Source organism: Felis catus, chromosome A3, assembly GCF_018350175.1.
Source record: "Felis catus isolate Fca126 chromosome A3, F.catus_Fca126_mat1.0, whole genome shotgun sequence".
In the NCBI taxonomy this organism is placed as follows: domain Eukaryota; kingdom Metazoa; phylum Chordata; class Mammalia; order Carnivora; family Felidae; genus Felis; species Felis catus.
This window is the reverse complement of record NC_058370.1, coordinates 32,184,006-32,210,598: the sequence shown is the minus strand read 5'-3', so window position 1 is coordinate 32,210,598 and position 26,593 is coordinate 32,184,006. Positions and strand designations below refer to the sequence as shown.

General features: G+C 38.6%; 1 protein-coding gene across 2 annotated transcripts; it reads right to left on the bottom strand.

Annotated features, from left to right (window-relative positions):
* Positions 1–472: 472 nt before the first annotated feature.
* CRLS1 (cardiolipin synthase 1) lies at positions 473–25,567 on the bottom strand. 2 transcript variants are annotated; one of them, XM_023251446.2, is made up of 7 exons: positions 25,120–25,567; positions 21,793–21,930; positions 16,863–16,992; positions 6,820–6,905; positions 5,371–5,439; positions 3,517–3,608; positions 473–1,458 (listed from the first exon to the last, which is right to left on the bottom strand). In XM_023251446.2, the coding sequence occupies exons 1-7, from the start codon at positions 25,423–25,425 to the stop codon at positions 1,371–1,373; spliced, it is 909 nt and encodes a 302-aa protein (XP_023107214.1). In that variant the 5' UTR covers positions 25,426–25,567; the 3' UTR covers positions 473–1,370. The 2 variants fall into 2 exon arrangements, with proteins under 2 accessions (XP_023107214.1, XP_003983794.1); XM_003983745.6 differs by lacking the exon at positions 25,120–25,567 and adding an exon at positions 24,251–24,556.
* Positions 25,568–26,593: the final 1,026 nt, after the last annotated feature.

Below are 26,593 nucleotides of genomic sequence, written 5' to 3'. Positions count from 1 at the left end.
TGCAAGCTTCAGTATACTTCAGGCCACGAGCAACTCAGCTGCTAGTCTGGAAACAAGGAAGCCAGGACTGAATGTGACTGAGGGACACACTGATCCAAGGATGCCAGCACCAAGACGCGTGAATTTTGCTTATAACTTCGCATCTTAATTTAACACAGCTCAATAAGCTGTGTTTGGATAATCTCACTGCACACTTCCATATTTCACTTGGGACAGGGGGCAGCAACAGGCCTCCACTGTTAAGAGGAAGAAACCAGCAACAGCCATGGTCTTCCTCCCCTCTCTCCCTGCATCTCCCACTCTTCCAAACATGATGGTGTAGCCAGAGTAAGGACTTGTAAGTCAGATGGTCCCCCAAAAGTTATTTTTACAATGACAGTGCGAGTGATATATCTGAATGGATTTTATGAATCAGAAAACTTACACAAGAGCAAGGCTCATAGCATGTTATACAGACCACCACCACCGAAGGGACTTTTCCAGCTCTTTTATTCCTTTAACATCTTAACAAAAGATTCCCCAAAATTTAAAAAAACTTTTGAAAAATATACAGTTTCATATTATTTACATAACATGGGTACAGGTTCCAGTAACATACAAACATTGCTATGTTAGAAACAGTGGAAGGCATGATGTAACTCACTGCCTCCTGGATGGTGCAGGCTAATGGACATGTTTTCATATTTCAACCACCTCTGTCACTTGTTATCCTGATACATAAACTATTAGGCACCTGAGAGGCTGGAAGACTACTGAACATGGACTTCAATACCTTCTATTTTGATCCTATAATTTTCAAAACTTACTGCATTTTAAGTCTCTTTACAAGTTTACTTCATCCATAACTAAGCTACCTTTATTGTCATTATCCTAAATGATCAAATATTAACCACACGAACTATTAATGTATACACAGTTCTAAAAATCAAACATAAAACTGTGTAGCCAAGTTGTGTAGGATAGATACGTAAATCCAGGAAATTCCCTAGTGCTTTGTAAGCAATCTAAATTCTGTTAAACAGAAGTGGCAACTCTTCAGTTTCCATGCTCTGGACTATGTTTTTAAAAAATGTATTAAAAAGTGACTGACAATAATTGGAATAATTGGTACCTTATAAATTAATCAAGAAACCTAAGATAAAAAATTCTAAATTATAGTTTTATTTGTATTTAAAAATACATTGGAAATTCTGCATATGCCCATGATCAAGCTGATTTTCAATGCACATTACTTAAATTCTGACGACATGGTTTGTTCTGACAAGTCCTTTTTCAAGCTGAACACCCAAATATGGAAAGTCCTGTGGGTCTCCACCGGCCCTGCCACCAATGATGCATATTGCTTCCTTGCTAATGATGCTGGATGACCTTCATCTGCCCTTTATCACCTGAACAGTTTTTCGACCATAATGATAGTAACTGTAAGCGGATGCAGCTGTGGTGAATGCTGTAAAACACCTTTTATGGAAGAAAGAAAGAAAGTTTAATTGTCAAGTCTAAACAACAGTAACCATGAGAATCACAGAGAATACGTTTAATAGTTCTTTAAAAAGCAAACGGGCTATGGGTGGAATTCTTTTAGCTACAACAATCTAAAGCTACTGCTTACAAGATTTCATTTGAACTAGTAATGTCAAACAGAGTTAATCTAGTTAATGAGCCTGAAAAGAAATAATACTAGCAACTGTCACTTTTACCCAGCCATTACTCTAGCTGTCTTATGCTATAGTTTTATTTTCACAACCTTATCTTACAGAGGAGCAAACGGAGTGCCAGAGAACTTTGCTCAGGGCCACAGAACACTGTGGGAGCCTGGCATGGTTTTATCTCTAGAGCCCATGTGCTCTGTCCACTGCTGCATGCTTGCTTAGAATATTAGGCTTTTATTCCCTGCAGAATTCTTTTTTCTTTTAATATTTATTTATTTTGAGGGAGAGAGTGTGAGTGGGGGAGATCTCAGCAGAGAGGGGGAGAGAGAATCCCAAGCAGGCTCTGCTGACAGCATGGATGTGGGTCTCAAACCCATGAACTCTGTGTGAGATCATGACCTAAGTTGAAATTAAGAGTCGGACACTCAACCTACTACACCACCCAGGAGCCCCTTCCTGCAGAATTCTAGGGTCATTTTAAATAATTCCAGCTTTTTTTTTTTTTAAACAATTTTTCCTTAAGTGAAGAGCCAAATTAACCAGATTCTCTTTGAAGTTACTGAGTGATGCTCATGGCTTGCTGAGTGCTTATGCCCTAACGGGTGCACCTGTGCATGTCTGCTTCCAGTAGCCAAGAGCGAGATCACTGAGACTCTATTTTTGTTTCATCCCAAAGCTGTCTGTGCTAGCTTGGTAATCTAAATTCACACCTAACCAATGAAACATACATGTAAGAAGAGGTGCTATTTCTGAGAACTAAGTTGGATGCCTTGGAAACACTTTATAACAAAGTGAGTTGCTAAAAACTACTGTCAAAGGAGGCAATATGATTGTTGAAAGGTCAGAAAAAATGGTAAAAATCTAGAAAGTTTCTGTACTTAGACTGCTTTGTAAAAGTCTTAGGAAGCAGCACAGAGCCTGCTTGGGATTCTCTCTCTCTGCTCCTCCCCGACTCCTATGTGCTCTCTCCCTCTCTCAAAATAAATAAACTAAAAAAAAAAAAAAAAGTTCAAAGAAGCAGCAAGTAAAAATCAGGTTATATTAGGAATGTAGTTTATTCACAGAGGAAAACTCCCACAGATGGAACAATACTCAAAGAAAAGGCATTGGTCCTATATCAGAAGATGTAGGATGAATCAGAATAAATGTACACTTATATTTTAGAAAATAAAATGGTTAGCATGTGTATCATTTTTATGCTTCTTTAGCTTAACTGGTTAACCATTCTCTGGCTCAGACTGCATCAGGAAAGGTTTTAAAGTGCACTACAATACAGTGCCTCAGTATCACTGTGGCACATCTGGACTCTGAACATTTGAATTTGACATATTTTCAAGGTGATACGTTAAGGCTCTAAGTAAGGACAATAAAATAAAAATCAAACTCCTTTCTCCAAGTTTCCCTCCCACTACGTCCCTATGCCACTAGGCTGGATGCACTTTCCCCTACCTGCTCTCCTACTCCTGACTCTGCTCAGGTCAGTCCTTCACCTCAATGGCCTACCCCCCACCCCACCCACGCCCTTCTCTCCCTGTATAAACCCACTAGACCTCTTGCTCAAACGCCACTTGCTCCCTGAAGCTTTCCCTCTTCTCCCTACCTGGAACCAAGTACCTTTCCCTCCTCCAAAATCCCAATACTTACTTTATCTATACGTCTCAACCCTTTTAACTTGCATGAAAACTGTAATTTCTACATCCCATGCTTGATAGTAAATTTAAGAATACTATCAATTATACAATAAAATACCGCCCACAGCTTCACCCAGCTGGTGCTCAATAAACACAATAAGAACTGATAATTCTAAGACTACCATAATAAGCCAATTTGCTGACATTCGAAGACAGTAATTCTAAATTTAGCTTACCACAGTATCTGAAGATAAATGCTGTCAGCGTAATTGAAAACTGGAGCTGCCAAAGAAGCTGCCACCAAGATTAACTGGACTGCTGTGTTTACCTAAAAAAAAGGAGTCATAAATGAACAATGCCAACCAGATCCTGTTTCAAGCTCAAAAGACAAAGGCACAGCCCATCACGATGTAACATAACATACCCTCAGCATGCTTGATGTTGTAATATCCTTGCCAAAGAAGCTGGCATGCATACAAAAGGGTGAACTTCACTAACCAGCTCCTCTGTCTGAACAGCTGCCCTTGACAGTGAGGATAAGGGCATCTGTCAGAAAATACTACTACCTTGAATTTCCATGGCAATTCAATAATGTTGCAAAGTTTTTTGCCTTTTTCAGTTGTCTGTTAAAATAGCCCCGTGAATGTGGAAATAATAAAGCTACCTCTTCACAGAAAATGTAATGAGCTGAGTGACTAGCCTGCAGTCACGGCAGGTTACAGAACAAACCTAGAACCCAGATTCTCCAGCACTTCATTTGGTGCTCCTTCACTTGCCCAGACAGCAAACCCTATGAGGTCAGAAAACTGAAATGCACTCATCTCCATAAGAGAGGCCCTGGAAGAAATGAGTAGGTTTCCCTACATTACAAGACAGCAGGGAAGAGATAAGGAAGAAAACAGAACCAAAAATGCACTGGAGACTGCCTCCTCATCCTGAGAAGCATGCTGGGAAGTGTGTCAAGTATGAAGCACTGGGAAACATGCACAGAAGCATCTCTGTTCTAGAGTACAATCTGCAACCAAAAAACAAGGACTCCACTTCATCTTAAAAAATAAATAGTGAGGGGAGCCTGGTTAAGCTTCCAACCTTGGCTCAAGTCATGATCTCACAGTTCATGCACTGGAGCCCCACACTGGGCGCTCTGCATCAGCGAGGAGACTGCTTCGATCCTCTGTCTCCCTCTCCCTCTGTCCGTCCCATGCTCATGTGCACATGCTTTCTCTCCCTCTCTCTCTCGCTCTCTCAAAAATAAACATTAAACAAAAATAAAAATAAATAATAAAATTGTCTGGAGAACTTCTTGCACCTCTTTAAGTCACTCTCTAAACAGTGCTACACTCAAACTGCTGTACTTAATACAAATATAAGTCATTTAAATCCAAAAACAAAAAACGAAAAAACCCCACACCATCAGTGTAGATAAAAGTCAACCCCAGGGAGTTTTAGGTATAAAAGTATTTAACCCCTCTGTCCCAAAGATGATCTGTGTCCCTAACTTAGGGACAAGGCAAAAGAATAAAGTTATCAAGGCCACTAGAAAAACAAACATGCCGTGAGAGGCATTAATAGTGCGCTCTCTGTATGCAAAGATTGGCACAGTCACTGTCCTAAAAAGGGCTCAGGAAAAACAGATGGACAACTTAAGAGGAGCAGTGGTTTATCAGTACTGAAAACTTGTTCCTATCTTTTCCATGGAATAATCAATCTTGAAAATGAAGGGCCCAATTTTATGGTGTTTCCACCACAGAAAGGTGGGTAATGAAACCAGAAAAGAACCTCCATTATATTTTTGTATCTCAATCAAGCTGTGATTACATTTCCACCTCCTCCACCTTCCCTAAACAGTGGCCCTAATACCTCATTCAGAAACTTAGATGCTCAGACCACCAATAGAAAATACAACGCATATACTAAAGACCCAAAAAGCTAGAAAGAAAAAAAGAACTGGGTTAATGACCCCACTCTCTATCCCATGCAGTCAGGGCATTTAAATTTGTCTCATTGTCAGCTGCTCCAGACTGAGGTTTACACTCATTTTAATAACCATTCACAGGGGAGTCACTTAAAAGGACATGTGTATCTCTTACCTTGCTGATGAAAGTTGGTTTTAACCTAGCAGTGGCATAGCAAGGATTGAAATACTTAGAAAGTGTTCGCTGGCAGAGGACAAAAAGATAAAGTTTATTGAATTTATCATTCAAGTTTAAAACATTTTGGTATTATATGTAGGTAACAGTTACTGAGTATTTACCACATGCCTGGTTCTATGTTAGGCAAGCCCTTTACCTGCATCTTCTTTTATTACCCTAAATGAGCAGTGTCTATATTCCTTTTAAGTCATACACAGGTTACTGAAACAGATTTTTTTTTAATTTATAGATTACTCAATCCCTATAAAACTCTAACATAGTACCTATCATAAAGTCTACTTGATTACATCTTTTTTCTACATAAACTCAATAAATCTCCCTTATGGTATTTTCTCTCATAGACTAAAAAATAAAATTAATAAAATACTGCTATTTTCACTGCACTGAGAATCAAAAGATGAGGTTATTATGCAATCCCTACGTGCTCAAACATCGCAGAACAATGAACATGCAAACAAACCATTACACTGTGATTTTAAAAACTAGATCTAGACAAATCCATAGTAGAGGCTAAATCAGACAGCAAAAGGGGCTTGGTTATACAAAAACTCCTAACAGTTTGCTGCTAGGGACAGGGCTAGCTGGTCTGGGTTTTATGTGCTATCAACTAAAAATGTTTTGACTTATAAACTTATAACTTTAAATCCAAGACAGTTAACATATAGTGCAGTACTGGTTTCAGTATAGTAGTAGAATTTAGTGATTCATCACTTACATATAACACCAAGTGCCCATCCCAACAAGTGCCCTCCTTAATGCCCATCACCCATTTAGCCCATCTCCCCACCCATCACCCCTCCAGCAACCCTCAGTTTGTTCTCTGTATTTAACAGTCTCTTACAGTTTGCCTCCCTCTGTTATTTTTTCTTTCCTTCCCCTATGTTCATTTGTTTCTTAAATCCCACATATGAGTGAAATAATATATTTGTCTTTCTCTGACTTATTTTGCTTAGCATAATACACTCTAGTTCCATCCACATTGTCTCAAACAGCAAGATTTCATTCTTTTTGATTAGCAAGTAATATTCCATTGTACATATATACCACATTTTTAACCATTCATCAGTCGATGAACATTTGGGCTCTTTCCATAATTTGGTTATGAAACATGCACTTTTAAAATTGGTCATTCACATGTTCACTGAACAACTACCATATTAGGTGATTCAAATAGCAAGATAACAGTTGCGTGTGTTTTTAAAATATTCTTGGTAAATGGATCAAAAACTAATGGCCATAAATTACTCCCATAAAGTGAAACTCTGGATTCAATATAGTGGGGTTTTTTTCTTTTCTTTTCTTTCTTTCTTTTTTTTTTTTTTTTTTTTTTTTTTTTTGCCTTAAGTTATAAGTAATAGTAAAAGAATTTTTTTTAAACAAACTCACCGGTGTTGGAAGAGTTCGATATCTGACATAAAAAACAGCAGCAATCAACATTACATCTCTTGAAATTATCATATAAGTAAGTGGAACTGAAAATGAAGTACAAAAAATAATTCTGATTGGGATTTTGAAAATTACTGATATTACACTTACTCTAAAGCCTCATTCAACCTTAATATAAACTGGTGTTTCACATACATAAAAATGTTATAATAAATACTTATTGATGGTTTAGGGACCTTGTAGTGAACCAGTAATTTTTATGTTCTTCTTTAACCTATCTCAAGCCAAGTGAAGAACAGACTATGGCTTTTAAAAGTCTACGTCTGCTTTTCAGAATGTTGATCCTCTTGCCTCTTTTCCTTCTTACATATGTTTTTAAGCTGTAGCTATTAAGTGTCAGCTCTACTCAGTCCCCACAATCTCCTTTGTTACTTCTCAGCTTTGTGAATTTGGAAAAATGATCACCATGATCACTATACTTACGTGGAACGAATGGGACGGTGAAGACTGGAAAGGTTACTGGAAGACTTTATTATGGTGACTCAGATGCTCTGATGGCTTCTGCATTCTGGACTATTTTATAAGCAGTAAAATTTGCTATATGTACCACTTATGGAGAAGCCAAATATTTTAATTCGTGTCTGGCCAGTTCCTACCCCTGCAATTGCTATTTTTTTCTCCTGCCCATTCATTCAATAAATTCTTATTTAACCTGTTAATAGTTTTCTCATTATTCTTAAGGTTCTATAGCATGGCCCCAGAGCAAGAGCCAGCAAAATATTTTAGACTGATACCCAAAGAACTCTCTTGCTGAATAACAATGGGAGGGCGGAGGTCTTATTTCACTTCACATCCTCCATGCTGCAGGAAGTCTTAGCCAAGAACATATACTGCTTTTATTAGAAAAAAAAATTTTTTTTAAGAGAAAAGGGGCAGAGCACCTGGGTGTCTCAGTCGGTTCAGGCTCAGGTCATGATCTCATGTTCAAGCCCCGCATCAATCAGATTCAGTGCTGACAGTTGGGAGCCTGCTTGGGATATTTTCTTCCTTTTCTTTCTTTTCTTTCTTTTCTTTCTCTCTCTCTCTCTCTCTCTCTCTGTCTTTCTTTCTCTCTCCACCCCTCCCAAGCACACTCTCTCTCAATATAAATAAACTTTATTTAAAAAATGATAAAAAAAAAAAAAAAAGAGAGAGAGAGAGCGAAAAGTGGTGCCTGGGTAGCTCAGATGGTTAAGCCTTAAACTCTTGATTTTGGCTCAGGTCATGATCTCACAGTCCTGAGATGGAGCCCTGCATCGGGCTCTACACTGGATGTGGAGCCTGCTGGAGATTCTCTCTCCCTAGCCCTCTGTCCCTGCCCTGCTTGCACATGCGTATACATGCAAGCACTCTCACTCTAAAAATAAATAAATAAAATTGTTTTAAGAAGAGAAAAAAATCCTGACACTCAGTTAAATTGTTTCAAACTAAAATAACAGGGTCACGAATATCCCTTCCATTATACTTTCGAACAGTTTTTCTACGAATTACTTTTGAGATCATGTTTATTTATGGTCCTCTCCAGTTCTGCCATTCTATTGGTTTTGCAACTTGAACAAAATCTAACTACAGATTTAACATTTAAATCTCTGTTGGTTATAGTTATGATGTATGGGTAGATCCTTGGCCTAGTCCTTGATGACAAGACTATTTCAAAGAAAAAATGATCATGGTACTTGGAGCACACAGAAGACACAGCTGTAGGAGTCAAATAACAGAAGAAGCCAGTCACGATTTTAGGAGAATTTTCGTGTTTGTAAAACAAACTTTTCAACAGCAGTCATTAGCTGACAGAACCCATCAGATTTTAAGATGCAACAAACTCATGCAAATTACATATAGTAAACGTCCTAAACACAACTTTAGAAGAGAGTAAACACCTGTTACTGTGTCATCATAGAGGAAAAAGGAATATTATCAATCCTAAATAAGAAGCTTCTACAAAAAAAGATGAGGCAATTTAATATACTGCAAAGACGCGCATTCTTGTTCTATTAACCACCAAAACTACCATTTATTGAGCATCTGGCACTGTTTGAAGCAATTCATACATATTGTCATCTAATCTACATATCAACTCCACAAAATAGGGACCATCATTGTCCCCTTTTTACCAATAAGGAAAACAAGCCTCAGGCAGATTATATAATCTGGCCAAGGTCACCAGTTAGTAAGTAGTACAGTCAGGAACGGAACCTAGGTCTACAGGATTCACAGCCTATGCTGAGGTCAGTGTATTCAGCTCCAACCCAGCAGTGTGAGTTGCAATTAGCATCTCTGGTCTCAGCTTACCATCTGTAACAGCCTGGAGGAAAGGACTGTTAACAAAAATCAAGTGCTCTCTAAACTGACTGCCCACCACAGTATCACCCTGGGAGGGTTTCATAAAAGCGCAGATGAAAGCTCCCTGGGGGATTTTCACGTATGGCCAGGCTGGAACCCTACCGCAGCACCGGGTGATCTCTAAGGCCTCTTATTATACACTGACAGCACATATACAGGCTCTTACTTTGGTTCTTTGGGCAATTCTATCCAGGTCCCTGGCTTTTGTATCTTCTAACTGCTCCTCTTTTCTCTCCAGCCTTCCCTTCCCTCTTATTCCAAGGCTAAAGCAGCTTCCACTTTGCCTATCAGAGTATGATAGTGTGTTAGTGGGGGTAGAAATGTGTAAAAATGTGTCAGGTATTGTTCCAAGGTTTCCTCCTTACTTGCTAACCCTGTCTGAAACATAGGTGAATGTCTGCAACAAAGACGTACATCATTGGCAAGTTTTATTAGCATTCAAGGGAAATTAATAAAACAAAGCCACTTTTACATATTACAAGTGGTACTATCAATATCATAGGTTACTGCATTGAAAACAATAAAATTTAATTTAGCAGAATAATTATTCCAGAAATGGACTTAAACCAGCAATAACATTTTGCTATACAGTAAACCAGTAATAATATAATGAAAAGAATGGAAATCACTATTTAGTAAATGTGGCAGAATACATACACAGTAGAAATTAACTTAGACTCACATCCCAGACTGTTTTAAGTGTAATAAATCAAGTAAGTTTTTTTCATCCTTATCTCCCCTCCCATAGAAAGAGCAAGAAAAGTGGAATTACCCTAGCTGAGGAAGGAAGCACATTTTTTACTCTCGGCAAAACAAAGCTATTCAAACCAAGGTGGATGGAACTTTTACAAAAATGCAGGCAGTATAAAAATAACAAAATGCTAAGACAACATATATACATTTCTCCCCCTAAAACCCTTCTAAAATGACAGTGAAGGAATGAAAAGACATAAAGTCACAAAGAGAATGGGAAGAGGAAACAAATTTCCCCATTCTGTTTGTTAGTAAGAACTACTTTAATTCCAACTGACTAAGGACATCATAAAAAGCCCAACAAATCCCAAGCAAGATCAATAAAAAAGACACTCATAACCAGATATATTACTGTGGAAAACCCCAAAGGCAAAGAGAAAATCTTAAAAACAGCCAGAGTAAAAAAGTTAACTTCAAAAAAGAAATGGATTAGCAGTTGATTTCTTATATACCAATAATGGAAATGAAAAGATAACTGAACAATATGTTAAATACGATGAAATGGCTACCAACCTAGACTTCTATACTCAATAAAAATATCCTTCAAGAACAAAGGCAAAATCAGAGAAAGACAAACACTGCCCAGTATCACTTATATGTGGAATCTAAAAAAAATGAAATAAAATAAAAGTTGAACTCATAGGAATAGCAAGTAAAAAAGTAGTTGCCAGAGGCTGGAGGATGGGAGAGAAATAGGAAGAAACTGATAAAAGGCTGCAAACTTCCAGTTTTAAGATGAATATGGTCCAGGGATCTGATGTAGAATATGGTAACTAGAGTTGATTACACTGTATCAGTATTGTATTAACTGAAATCTGCCAGGCGAGTAGAACTTAAATGTTCTTATACATACAAAAGAATAAAGGCAAAATAAAAATATTTTCAGAGAAACTAAAGACAAGAATGTACCACCAGTTGAGTTGTATTAAAAGAATTTCCAAAGATATACTTTAGACAAAAGGAAAATGATCCCAGATGGAAGGTGTGACATACACCAAAAATATAAGCCAGAAAAAAGTAAATATGAAGATACATCTAAATGAATACTGTATAAACAATATCATGTGGGTTTAAGAAGTATATAAAATCAAAGTATGGCAACAATAAACTAAGTTGAAAAAGGAATAAATGGAGGTAAAGCATTCTCAAGCCCTGCCAGTGCCCAGAGTGCATATTTGTTAACACTGAACTTTGATAAGGATGCATAATATAATTTTGAGAATAACTCAATGAAAACAGAGTGTAACACTTCCAAACTGGCACACAGGGAAAACAAGTATAATGTAAAAGATATATACAAATATAGAAAAGCACATATGAGCCAAATAGAACACATAAAATAAAGACTGCTACACAAATATTAGTAATCACAATAAATGTTAATGGATTAAATGTTCCAGTTGAAACACAAAATAGTGTTAGACTGGATAAAATAGAGAAAACGCATCTATCTATATGCTATTTATAAGAAATATCTAAAATATAAAGATATGGAGAAGTTGAAAGTGAAAGATTTATCTATCAGGCAAACACTGACCAAAAGTAAGCTAGTGGAGGTATAATATTCAACAAAACACACTTTAAGGCAATAATCATTATTGAAGATATGGAGGGTCACTTCATAATAAAACATTCAATTTACCAAGAAGACACAAAAATCTAATTCACATACACTTAACAGGACTTCAAAAGGCACAAAGCAAAAATAGGAACTACAAAGAAAAATCATGGAAAACTTGACACAAAGTAGAAAAACTAACCTACTCTCTCAGTAACTGAGAAACAAGCAGATCAAACAGAAAAAAAGAAGTCAGTAAAGATTTAAACATCAGGATTTAAAATCTGACCAACTGGATGTATACAGAACATCACTACAGAACATCACCAACTAACTACAGAATACCCATTCGTTTGTTTTTGTTTGTTTTTAAATGTTTATCCATTTTGAGAGAGAGAGAGAGGGAAATAGGCAGGGAGGGAGGGAGGGAGGGAGGGAGGGAGAGAGAAAGAGAGAGAGAGAGAATCCCAAGCAGGCTCTGCACCATCAGCACGGAGCCTGACATGGGGCTGGATCTCAGAAAGTGAGAGATCATGACCCAAGCTGAAATCGAGAGTCAGACGCTTAACCAGCTGAGGCACCGGGGTGCCCCAGAATACACATTCATTTGAAGCACACATAAAATTTTTATAAAATTTGAATACTGGGCTAAAGCGCTACTAAAATCCGAGCATGTTCTCTGGATACAAAGTAATTATGCTTGAAATTAATAATAAAAAGATACCTAGAAAACCCCACAAATTATGAAATACATTTCTAATAGCCCTATAAGCCAAAGAAAAAAATTAAAATGGAAATAGATTATTTTGAACTCAATAATGGCAAAAATACTCATATCAACAGATGCAATGCAGTGAAAGTGATACTTAAGACAAAATGTATAGCCCGCCCTAAATGTGAACTTTAGAGAAGCTAAAAAGCAATGAGTTAAATATTCATTTACAGCTGTGCTGTTCAATACAATAGCCACAAGCACCTGAAATGTGGCCAGTCTGAATGACAGGTGCTATAAATGAAAACTACATGCTGGCTTTTAAGAGCATAATATGAAAAAAACTCACTGATTTTTTTTACTGATTACACATTGAAATGACAATATTTTTCATCCAGTAGGTTAAACATTATTAAAATTATTTTCACTTATTCCCTTTTGTTTTTAATATACTTACTAGAAAGTTTTAAATTTCATATATGGCTCCCATTTTACTTCTACTAAACAGAACTGATCTAAAGAATTTAGAGAAAGAACAGCAAAGGAAACCTGGAGAAATAAATGAAAGAGCAAGATTTAAGGGTGTCTGAGTGGCTCAGTCAATTAAGTGACCAACCCTTGATTTCAGCTCAGGTCATGAGTTCACATTTCATGGGATCAAGCCCTATGTTGGGCTCTGCACTGACAGCGCAGAGTCTGCTTGGGATTCTCTCTCTCCCTCTCCCTCTGCCCCTCTCTCACTTGTGCTCTCTCTCTCAAAATAAATAAATGTTTTTTAAAAAGCAAGATTTAATGGAGTAAGCCTATCAGACAAAACCCATAATTGGTTCTTTGAAAAGATTCATAAAACTGACACACCTCTGTTAAGACGATTCAAGGGAAAAAAGAAGAGACAAAGAACTAATAATCAGAATGAAAAGGGGGGCATCACTACATACCCTACAGACATCAAAGTTAATGTGGATACCAAATAGTTAACGGTAAATCTTTATAAATGGAGCTGTAATGGACAAGTTCTTAGAAAAACACCATAACTTACCAAACAGACAAAAGATGAACCAGAAAATCTGAATTATCCTATAACCAAAAAAAAAAATGAATCACCTATTTGAAAACTCTTTCCTAAAGAAAACTCCAGTCCTCAATTCAATAAGTTCTACCAAACATTTAAAGAGGGAATGTTGCAAACTCACACAAACATCTCCCAAGATGGGGAAAAAAAGTAGACTTCCTAACTCTTATTATGAGATTAACATAAATTTGATACTAAAACCTAACAAGGATATTCAGAGAAAAAAATTCCAAGTCAACTTCGTGAGCATGGATATGAAATCCTCAACAAAATATTAGAAACCAAATTTAGCAATATTTTCATAATATATCATGACCGTGTTAGATGTATAGCAGGAATTTCAGGTTGGTTTGACATTAGAAAATCAAAAATATAATTCATCACATATTAACAGCTTAAAAGGAAAATAAACACAAGTCTCATAATACATGAAGAAAAAGAATTTTATAAAATTCAAAACCCAATTGTAATAAAAACTATCAGCAAACTCCCAAGAGAAGTGAACTTCCATAACCTGAAAAAAGGAGATCTATCTACATAACCCTATAGGAAATACCTTATTTAATAGCAAAATGTTGAGGAGCGCCTGGGTGGCTCAGTAGGTTGAGCGTCAGACTCCGGCTCACATCATGATCTCACATTTTGTGGGTTCAAGCCCCACATCAGGCTCTGTACTGACAGCTCAGAACCTGGAGCCTACTTCGGATTCTGTGTCTCCCTCTCTTTCTACCCCTCCTCCACTCACTCTCTCTCTCAAAAATAACAATTAAAAAAAAAAGAGAAAATGAAATAGTAAAAGCTACCATTTAGAAAACATCAAAATTACCCAGCAACTTGGAATAAATTTAATAAAAAATTGTTTATTACCTCTCTGAAGAAAACTAACATACTGACATTATAAAAAGACCTAAGTAGAGCAGATATATCATGCTTGTGAACTGGAAGATCAATATTGTAAAGATATCAATTCTTTCAAATAGATCTAGAAACTCAATGAAATCCCAATTAAAATTCCAACAGGTTTTTCTTGGGAGCTGGAAAAGCTGATTCTAAAATTTACACATGAGGAACACCAGGCTGGCTCAGTTGGTGGAGCATCAGGCTGTTGATCTCAGGGTCATGAGCTCAAGCCCCATGTTCGGTTTAGAGATTGCTTAAATAAATTAACTTTAAAAATATATATTTAGGGGTGCCTGGGTGGCTCAGTTGGTTAATCGACTTCAGCTCAGGTCATGATCTCACAGTTTGTGAGTTCGAGCCCTGCCTGCATTAGGCTCTGTGCTCACAGCTTAGAGCCTGGAGCCTGCTACAGATTCTTTATCTTCCTTTCTCTCTCTCCCTCCCCTGCTCACGCTCGCGCACGCTCTTTCTCTCTTTCTCTTTCTCTCTCTCTCTCTCTCTCTCTCTCTCTCTCTCTCTCTCTCTCAAAAATAAACAAACATTGGGGAGCCTGGGTGGCTCAGTCCATTAAACGTCCAACTTCAGCTCAGGTCATGATCTCACTGCTAGTGAGTTCAAGCCCCGCATTGGGCTCTGAACTGACAGCTCAGAGCTGGAGGCTGCTTCGGATTCTGTGACTCCCTCTCTCTCTCTGCCCCTCCCCTGCTCATGCTGTCTCTGTCTCTCAAGAAATGAATAAACATTAAAAAAAATTATAAAAAAATAAACATAAAAACAAATTAAAAAATAAAAATATTAAAAAAATAAAATTTACACACAAAATGGAAAGGGGTTAAGAATATCAAAGGACTTGCTCTATTATTTAGTAAAGCAATAATAATTAAGAATGGTACTGGTGCAAAAATAGACAAATGAGTGGGGAATAACCAGACAACCCAGAAATGGACTCATGTATATATGACAGTACGATGAGTCTGGAAAGTAGACTTTTCAATAAAAAGTGCTGGGATAACTGGGTAACCACAGAAATAGCTAGAAAATTAATTTTTAGGAGAGAATTTTTTTCTAAAACATCAACTAGAAAAAATGTGAATTAAAAAAAATTCCTAAAAACTTTCCAGTACAAAACATAATCACATATCAAGAAAAAGGTATCAGAATGGCATGAGATATCTCAATAGCATGATGGAATTTGGAAATCCACAGAACAGGATTCTTCAAAATTGAGTGAAAATAATCTGCAATTGAAAATTATGCTCAATTCAAATCTCAATCAAGTATGGAGGGTAGAATAAAGATATCTTAGAAATCTGTATAATAAAGACACTGTGAACCTCTAAAATGCTGGCTGCCACACTGCATCCTTGCACAAGAAACAACTAGAGGCTGTACTCCACCCAAAGGAAGATCTCAACAAGGAAGCCATAGGAGCTTGGAAAAACAGACCCACACAGAAGAGAGACAACAGAAATTCCCAGAATAATAGAAGAGAAGTCTCAGCTTGCAAAGCAACCTACACCAATTATTTAGGTAAAGGTCACAGCAACATTATCTATAATTACTAAAACCTGGATACAAATTCTATGTTCAAAAGTGAAATATCTGGTCAACCTCCATAAAATACAACAAAATACAAAATAACTCTAAAAAATCGGAGTCATGAAAGTATGCACACACATGCACACATGCACACACAAGATCATTTGGATTTTAAACAGTGTCAACAGAATGCTCCTTAGGTTCCTTTCCTCCCCCCATACTGTATTAGAATGAGAGTACCCCTACCCCTTCAACACCCCCCAACCATATGCATACCAAAAATCTGACTTTCAAAGAAACACATAAATATAAACATTAATCTGATTTATTTTTAATTTGTTATGGGAATTTAAAAGCCTAAAAGTAAAAGCCTCTATATTGAGGAAACTATACTAGACTGAAACACCATTACACTTCTTCCTATCAAATGTCAATAACATGCTATTTATTGAAGGACCATGTGGCAGCGCTTTCTTTATTCTCAGATTCTATTTCTAACACTTGGAAATTAACAGTTTCATCTGACCCAAGGGAGAAAAACTAAGAAATAACAGCTTAAGTAGAAAATGAACAACAGAAAAGCGCATGCAAAATACAAAGCAAAAGATTATACAATTCTGTTAGAAAGAGTATTCAGATATGAACAAACTATATATGATTTGAAACTCCCTAACAGTGTCTAAGTAATACTAATGTGAAGTTTTATAGACATCCTCAGGATTTCAAAGCTCTCGTTTTTTATGATCAAATTGCACTTAATATATAATAGACTTCTGAAAACTTTAAATTGCTTTCAAAAAACTAGGCAATAAGGGTATAAAATATTATTTCAAAAAATTCTAGACTGATATGAACTGGCACTGTGAAATAATATTTGCTTAAATTTAACTTTCAACAATCTAAGAAAACAACACATTCTACTAATATAACGAGGACATAAATTCTAAAGTAAAATAACAGCCTGACAAGCAAAGCAATTCAATAATTTAAAATTAGGGAAATAGTTTAAAGTTGAAAAATATACTTTTGGAACAAAAATTATCTATCTCTCAATCAAGAGAAATCCTAAACTGACTAATGTCAATCTTCCCTATGCTATTTAAAAGTACTCATGATGGTGTTCTTACCTGGAATAAGATCTGCATAGGTCAAGCTAACATATAAGATACTGATAAGTATTTTATCAGCAAGTGGATCAAGAGCACTTCCCAAAGCTGATTTTTGATTGGCCCAGTTTCGAGCAATAAATCCATCCAACTGAAAATAGAAGTTTTTTTTAATAAATGTCAGGATCCGTACAGAGCAGATACCTTGAAAGTTAATAGATACCAGAAAACAACTGTATTTTCATAAAAAGTTAATAAAACCTCTTCTGTTTCTTACCCCCAAACCTTCTCATTCTTTCACTAGTATATATTCAGCTTCCAAATTACCAACTGGTCTGAAAATAACTTCACTTTTCTACAGTACTTTTCTTTCTCAAGGCCTTCAGGTATTTCTTATATTTTCATAAGGCCCTTTTGCGGATTGAACTCAGACGCAAATTTAAAGATGTAAAGAACCCAAATAAAACTCACAGAAACCATGGCTGACAGAACAAGGACTAGGAGCCCCTCCCCTTTGAAAGCCTTGGGCTATTTCACTACAGCCAAAATAGCTGCTTTTGCTTGCAAGGCCAGACTTGTGACTCTCACTCCTACCTACTTTTCTATGATATGATCCAACACTCTTAAGTTTTCACTGTTATCATTTTTCTTTTTTTATTGTTTCGTGCAACTGTTAGTTCCAGGTCTGACTGTATATGAATAAAAAACTCAATCCTCTGTACCTGGCCTACATAAAAATTTTCACATGCAAATTACTTATTAACTATTCCTGAAGGCAAATTGCATTTTAAAGCAGAGGGTGTACATGGTTATCAATGGGCCAAATCGGGCCTGGGAGGACTTTTGTTCAACCTGCCCAGCACTTTTAAAAATGTAAATTCGTTGCCAACATTTAAATATTCAAAAATTAACCACAAAAATCCAGACTTCAAGTTTCACTTGACAAATGGGAAGATCTCATCACCCTGGGGTCACAATATGAATCGAAACCAAGTATCTATCATCTATTCCCATTAAGTAAGGGAGGTTATTTTCTGGCTTTCCAAGTCCCTACTTGGCTTTCACTCATTTAACTTCAAGCTTCAACAAATGTTTGGATTTTCTAGTCCTATTTCCAAGGAAAAAGATCAAATTAACTTAGACATAATTTAACATGGTACATTTTAAAGGATAAATAAGTTCTGTATATCTCAAGTATTCCAGTGAGTTAGAGACAGAAGTACAGGACAATGGTTAAGAACTTGCTCTGTGGCAGAACATAACTGGTTCAAGTCCTGGTTCAGCCATTTATTACCTATGTGACCTTGGGGAAGTTATTTGGCATAAGTTTCCCCTTTCTTATCTGCAAAACCTACCTCAAAGGGTTGATGGTCTTCAGCACATAACGGGGATTAATACTTGTTTAGTACTTGGCAAATCCTCAAAAACAGCAGTTACTAGCTATTACTACACTAACCAAAATAACCTATTTTTTTTTTTCTTAAGTATACTACAAGTAACAATGTCTAACAGAAAGTACCTAGAACTGGGTACTGGGGCCTTGGAAGATTCAGGTTTCAGTTCAGTTTCTGATATTGAGGAACTTAATCTCCCACTTTTCCACCACCATTCCATCTGGTCCTCCCCATTCCTCCACCCACATTAGATTCCAAGGTCATCAACATCACCACTCCTTTGCAAACATCTGTTAACTCCCTTACTTCACTCTTCACCCTGCTTACACACAACTATCCATTTACTCCAGGCCTGCACCTAAGCAGCTGACCATTGCTTAAGAATACATAAATGGGCTAACTGGTCTCACTTCAAATTCAGGACCACAAATCTCCCATGGGCATGCAGTACTGCCTGGAAATCCCATACCTGCCTGTGTTTACCTTCTCTTTTCATACTGTTGTTCTCACCTCAAGCCTAGTCTTCCTTCACTCCAACTCATGTTCTTATCTATACTTTCCTTGAAAAATAGAAACAGGTTGTTAACACTCCCTTATATTCCCACCTGCAAATCCACCCCTTACCTGCATCCATTCACATTCTCTCTGCCTTCCCTGATTCCTGATCCTAGGCCCTCTCCCCTTCTGTGATTTGCCTTTCTCCTCCTCCATCTCTCCTGCATCATCAATCTCTTTTTTACCTGGTCATTTAATTAACCAGTTAATTAACAACAAAAATTTCCCCAGTATATATAGGTTTAAAAACTACCTTCCCTTGACCCTACACTTCCCGGTACCCGTTCAAAGCAAAACTTCCTCAAAGCAAGGTCTCTGTCATTACACCTCACATGTGTTGCCAACCCATTCAGTCCCCATTCCTTTAGAGATGGTGGTCAGAAAGGTCACCAACGTATTCTACGTTTTTAGCGTACTTGACCTCAATGCAATTGAAGTACTTTCTTCACTTAACTTCTGGGACATCTGATGGCCTAATTTTCTTCCTTGCTCACCAGCTGTTCTTTCTCAGTGTCCTTTCCTGGCTCCTTTTTTATTACTCTACTCACTGCTCATTTCTCTGATCCTATCTCTTCTTTAACCCAGTCATTTAATTTCACCCAGACTTGATCATCCATATGCTGACAACTCTCAAATTTACCTCCAACCATGACTTCTTCCAACTCCAAACTACTATATTCAACTACCCAATTGATACCTCTATGTCAACAAGCATAGATATTCAACAGACATTCTTGGTATTTTTCTACCCTGTCCTACCCTGAGTGCTTCCCATCACAAAAATTATTACCTTCATGCATCAGTTGTTGAAAAGAAAACAAAACAAAAAAGTAACAGCCTATCACACATATTTCTCACTGCACATATGCAATCCATCGACATCAACTCTATCTTCAAAACATATCCCAAACCCATTGACTTCTCTCCAAACTCCCACCCCAGGCCAAGCCACTGCCACTCCCCCAGGTAACTGTAAGTCTCCTAACCAGCCTCTCTTGCTTCCACTCTCACCTTCCTACAACCTATTACCCATATACAATATCAATCAGGCCTTGCCATCCCCATTTAAACCCTGCATGGCTCCAGCCATCTGCCCAGTGGCCAACCTGGATATCAAAACCTCCACAGAATAAATGTGAAATATGGTGCCAGATAACTCAGGTTTTCACATACACTCTCATATATATTTAGAAATATGGCAAATGAGGCCTGAGTTCAGTGAATATTGCAATCACATGTGGCAGCTAAAAAAAAAAAAAAGGTACAAGGAGGGGTGCTTGGATGGCTCAGTCAGTTAAGCTTCTGAATTCTGCTCAGGTCATGATCTCATGGTTCTTGAGTTTGAGCCTCACATCGGGCTCTGTGCTGACAGCTCAGAGCCTGGAGCTTGCTCTGGATTCAGTTTCTCTCTCTCTCTGCCTCTCCCCGGCTTGCACTGCCTGTCTCTCTCTCTCAAAAATAAATAAACATTAATTATAAACATTTAAAAAAAATTTTTTTTTAAAGGTACAAGTTAAAGAAGAGCAAATTGAGTAACTAAAAAAGATCTCATCTGTTACATTAAAAAAAAAAAAAAAAGAAAATACAACCCCATTACCAATATAATGGCCTTTGACAGACTTGGAGTGTGTCTGAGTAAAGGCGTTCAGACTTCAGAGGCAAAAGCAGGGATCAAAAAAAAAAAAAAGATTGTGAGAATGGGGAGAAATAGTGACAAACAGGAGCTAAATTCTGGAAAAAAAGAAGTAGGAACCATTTTGAGAGAATTTTTGATGCATATTTGGAAATGCTATATAACAATGCAAATGTTCTCCTTTGTTTACCCTGTAAAATCTTCTATCTTAATTCTTCTATGTTGCTCACCAATGCCAACGGGCAGGTGGAATTTTGTTTCTGTGAACCTCAAAGGGAATAGTTGACACTACAGATACTATATAACTGTTATTTATAGAAAATTAGTTTCTCTTCATTCTCACTAAGTAAGTATCAAGGAATGCTTTTCAAACATAAATCCGTTTGAAGAGGCACCAAATCATTATTGACTGTCTAGGTGCTCACATGGATCTCAGATCAGCCTTGTACAAGAATATACTATTTCTACAGGCTAACTTTGCTCTGATTTTAAATTTTCCCTCCATCTTTTCACCACTTCCCTCAACTAGGTTTTTGTAGGACATAGTTTTAAAAGCCATTTCAAATCCATTATGCAACAAGGTGGGTGATAAATACAAGTAACGTCATACACGCAGCTGGCTGGTCAGTCCACAAAAGCCTATTTCATACATACGTTGCCCTCTCTTATAAAATGTTTGCCAAGTTCTAATTTGAAATAACCTGAAAAAATGCTTCCCTCTACCAAAGCTGAAACAGTGTGTCAAGTAGCTCTTTTCTCACTTGTCTACTAGGGGAGTAGAAGAAGGAAGGATGTCTAATGCCTGGACCAAGGCAGGATCTTCTGCTGGGTGGTCAGAGGGGTGCAGAGCAGGGAACAGGGAACAGAAACCAAATGTGTGTGGGTGCCTATGGCTTGCTCCCAGCATAAACCTGAATAGAGCTCTGACCTCTACAAGTGTCCTGGCCACAACAACTAACCCACTGTCTCTCTCTCCACCAGTAAAACCAACTATTGTTGCAGATCAGGTATCACAATAAATAGAAAAATAGTTTCACAACTTCTTTCCTTTATTTCTATCCCTAAAGCAAATACTTGGCTCCTTGGGAATTTCTAAGGGTTTTTCTTTTCCAAAGAAGTGAAAAACCAAGAACAAAAAGCACCCCCTCCTACACCTCCCAACAACTTTCACTTCCTTCCTTAGATCATTTAAAAAATAAGAGTCCCACACAAATGCTAAAGCCAAGTCGTTATACCAAGTACTAGGTCAAATTCATCTTAAGGATTTCCTTCCAGGGAGAAGCAGACTTAAGGCTGTGATATTTCATTGTAGCAGAGACCCTGATACTTGAAAGGGAAGCAAAACAGAAAAAGTGCATTTACAACTTACCAAATCAGTTAGCCCAGCTAGAGCAAAAACTCCTAGTGCAATATTAAAATCCTCTTCAATAATCAAATAGCCCAAAACTGGGGCCAAGCCAATTCTCGTCATTGACAACATATTTGGGATTGTCCATGGGTTTTCATACTGAAACGTAAAGACAACAAAATTTAAATTAAATGCTATGAACTCATACTTTAAATTAAGTATATTAGAAAAATATATATACACCAACTTAGGAGTCAGAAGCTACACAAACTTTAAATTTAGTATTTTGAGCTTTAAAATCCAATCTATTATTTACAGACCATAGCTCTAAAACTGTCTGGAATACAGAAGATGGAGATATATCACGTAACCCACAGACTAAAGTGTCTGCTATACAGAGCATATATATATACACATATATATATATATGTATATGTATATATACACACACACACACATATATATACACACACACTACCTAAAGAGAGAAAAAAAACAAACATATATCATCTACCATACAGGTCAAGACTTCATGATTTGAAGTCAAACCTTACAACACTCTGCTTTTAAAATTGTAACTTCAGGGGCGCCTGGGTGGCTCAGTCGGTTGAGCGGCCGACTTCGGCTCAGGTCATGATCTCGTGGTCCGTGAGTTCGAGCCCCGCGTGGGACTCTGTGCTGACAGCTCAGAGCCTGGAGCCTGTTTCAGATTCTGACCCTCCCCCTCTCACATTGTTTCTCTCTCTCAAAAATAAACATTAAAAAAAAAATTTTTTTTTAATTGTAATTTCAAGAAGGTCTTATACTTCAAGTAGACAGTCTAAATAGAGTGTTAGGGGAAAAAAGCACCAAATGATCAACCCCAGGCATTTTTTGGTTTAAAACACTAATTGCAAATAACCTCCCTCACTCCTCTGCAAATACCCATCAAAAGAAGGCTAACTGCTATGGTGTATGGACATATGAATGAAGAAGAAAAAAATTTAATTCCATAATCTCATCCCTAAATGGATAACTGCTGGAAGAAAATGAAGCTAGGAATAGCAATTGAGATCCTTAGGAAATACAGAAAAAATCTGCAAATCTGTTCAAAATAGTCATGAAAATGAAATGTTAAGATTCCCACCTAGAATCTGAGTGTTTTATGATTCCTTGAAACTTCACTTAAAGGCAAGGTGTTTGCAGTTGGCACTAACAAAAGGGCTCTTTGGCAGCTACTCTGAAGAACATTCCTTCCTTGCCAAACAAAACGTTTCATGAGAATATTTCAACTTTAAAAAGCCCCAGCCTAGTGAAGCTAAGATAATCTGCCCAACAGGATACAGAAATAATACCAGGAAAATGTCTCCCTAAAGCCTGGATTTTTTTCCCCACTGGTGAAGGGTGCCAATTCTACCCCATGGGACTGTCTCCTAACAAGACTAACCCTACTCTTAATCAGTAACCAAATAACCTGAACCTTAATTTCGATTTTTTTAAAAAGCGATAGTTTCCATTTTTTTTTTAACTTTTTAAATGTTTATTTGAGAGGGAGACAGAAAGCATGAGCCAGAGAGGGGCAGAGAGGGAGACAGAATCCGAAGCAGGCTCCAGGCTCTGAGCTGTCAACACAAAGCCAGACATGGGGCTCTAACTCACAAACTGCGAGATCAGGACCTGAGCTGAAGTCGGACGCTCAACCGACTGAGCCGCGCAGGCGCCCCTACAGTTTCCATTTCTAAAGAAATCTTTTAAAATTCCAGGAACGGTCCTGTAAGAAAAGGCAGTTTTCTAAAGATACTAAATTTGTGTTTATAAACAGAAACTGGCAACACATGTTCACCTTAGTTTGAAGAGACAGTGGGGTTGTTTTGGGGTCAGATGGCAGAATACTGCCATTCAAAACTACAGAAAAACGTCAAATTCTCTAAGAAACAATTGCCAACCAAGAAGCAGTATAAACCTCCACTACTCAAGGACCTTTTACTGAAGGTGGGCCATATTATGTAATGAAATGGGAACATTCTTGGAACATATTCCAAATTCAAGTTCAAAGGCCAGAGTGTTTCAGAGTCCAGAGAACAAAAGATAAGCCTGTTCACCATAATGTGGTACAGAATAAGTCAAATACTGATCTAATGTTACAGCAACTCAGAAAAAAAAAAAAAAAAAAACAACATAGTTCATGACTGAAAAAAAGGAATCACGAGGCAAAAGGTCAGAATACAGCCCCAAATATACATAAGGCAAATATCCATAATGTCAGAATAAATGACCAGAAATATCCATAGGGCAAAATTAAAAACGAAGCTGCAAATAGCCAGATTATTTCATTTGGAGAATTAATCAACAGAACTGTAATGTTGTTGGAACAGTGAAGAGTTCTTTTTAGCTCCACATAAAATATTTTAAAGTACCTCATTAATTTCTAATCATTACATTTGTAAACCTTTATAAATTGAATTAAGAGAGCTAATCTCAGATTACCCAACCAGATAACCTGTGGCATACTCGACCACTACTGCCGTTCTTGGGAAGGACTTCAGCCACGATACGGCAACCTCAAAGCATCCAGCATTCAAACTCCGACATGCTTTAGCTATTAGTGGAGTTGAGACCCCTGCCAGGATGTGGCCACCTCAACCCATGCTGTACAACTGACAAAAGCAGTACAAGGGCCCACTGAAGACATAACAATTGAAGATGTAATAATTGCATGAGTCTTGCTAACATGACATCAAAAGCTCTCCCACATTCATGATCTGGTGTCTTCTGCTTGGGCAATTACTTCAACAGGTAAGTGGAACGATATTTCGTTCCGTTACCTCAAGAAGACTTTAATCTTTTTCTGTAAGAAATTAAAGGGTCTTTTAATTACAACTTAATTATCCTTCATCTTATAATACTTAAGGTTACCAAAGGTCAAATGATAGTGAACCAAACCTGCACAAGCAAAACAGGCTGACATACTTTTCTAAAGATTTCTACTGACTTGCCCTAAACATTAGGGAATGGCTTCGGAGAATTAAAAATAGACTTAATGAGACAAGTGAAGGCTATTTTTACCAATGCAATATCCAGAGGCCGGTCCCGCTAAAGGTGCGGACAGAAAGGCAAGTAGGGAAGGAGGGATTCTAACTTGACCGCCGAGACTGACAGTGGACTCGTCTGGCACCCCTGAAATTCCTCCCAACTGAATAATGATGACCTGCCCATAACTTCTCTTCGGGAAACGGTTCCCAGGTTCTGGATCGGAAATGTCCGACTTGGGCCGGCCAGGGCACGTTATTCGCGTCCAGGTCCGAGCCCCGAGAGGGCCGGCGACGACGACCCAGTGCTGCCGCCCTCCGCCGCCTCCTCGATACGTACCAGGCTGGCGGCGCTCGCCGGGCCCCAGCGGCCGGCCCGGGCCTCGGCGGCGGCACCCCCTCCAGCCGCGGGCCCGGGGGCCGCCTTCCCTGCGCCCGAGCAGTGGCCTCGCGGGCCGGTCCCAGGCAACCTCAGGCCGAGCGCGGCCGGGCGCAGCCACCAACGCTCCACCAGGCAGCCTAGGCAGCCGGGCACGGAGCGTAGCAGGGACCCACGGGCGCGCCCCTTGCCCGGCCGCGCCCCCGGCGCCCATGCGGCGCTGCGAAGGGCCCCCCATGAGCCGCGAGCCACGCGAGAAGCCAGCATGACCCTGCGGCCGCGCCGTGGGGACACAGGCGGCGAGAGCTCAACAGCCTGGGGCACTGGCAAGCCGCCTCTCCATGGAGTCCCCGCAACGTCGGAGAAGCTCAGCAGCCTCCATAGCAGTTTTCAAAACCCAGCACGCTCCGCTTATACAGGTGGCCAGGAGCCGCCAAGGAAGGACGCCTTCGCGACGCTTTTGCGACACCGTCGCCCCTGGGCTTCCCAGCGCCCCCGGCGGCAGCGGGAGGCGAGTGTGGTTAGGCAGCGTGGGCTTTCGGGTAGCGGCCGGTGGGCGGTGCTGGCGTCTCTCCGCCCGAGGTCGGGAGCTGAGGGCCTTGGGGTGGGGAGTACCGGAACGAGCTGGGCGGGGTGAAGGCGCGGCCGAGGTGGCCGGAGAGCACTGGAACCAGCGCGCGCCCGGGCTTGAGGGCCCCTCCGAGGTGTGTGCGGCGCTCCGGGGGGCGCCCGTGGGAGGTTTAAAGATTAGTGAAGCGTCCGGTGCAGAAGTCATTAAAACAAGTTTCCTGCTCTCTTCCTTTATCTGAGCGTCTCATAAGCCAAAAATATGGGTATTAGAAAGTGCCAATAGTGGCAATTACTAATTGTTTACCAGGAAAGTATTTACTACAGCTAGGCTCTAGTGCATTCTCCCGTTTAACCCTCCCAGCAACTCCAGAATAGGTTCCATCATTACCTTTACGTTTACAGATAAGGAAATTTAAGCTTAGAGAAGTTAAGAAACTTGCTTATTAGAGGAATATCCCAAAATAATTAAGAATCTGTTCATTGTTAACTGATTGGTATTCTACATTAATTTTTAATATTGCAATGTCGCAGAACTGTTTTCTTATTGAGTTCTTTGAATGGTTCCTGCCGCCTTGTCACCACCTCTCCCCCCGCCCCCCATCGTGTCTGTGATGACAGACCCACGTTAAAGTTGTTCTTAATCTCTTAGTTCAGACAGCTAGGAAAGGAAAAGACCAGCTGAATTTGAAAGTCATTGTAGATCTGAGTATTTATCAAAAGAAATCCTTAATTACTTATGCACATGTTTAAATACGTATGTTGAGAGAAAAATTAAACTGTACTAGCAATGTAAAAATAATTTTCTAAAAAAAATAATCCTACTGGAATCATATACCTACAGTTCTCATTCACAGACATTGGATAA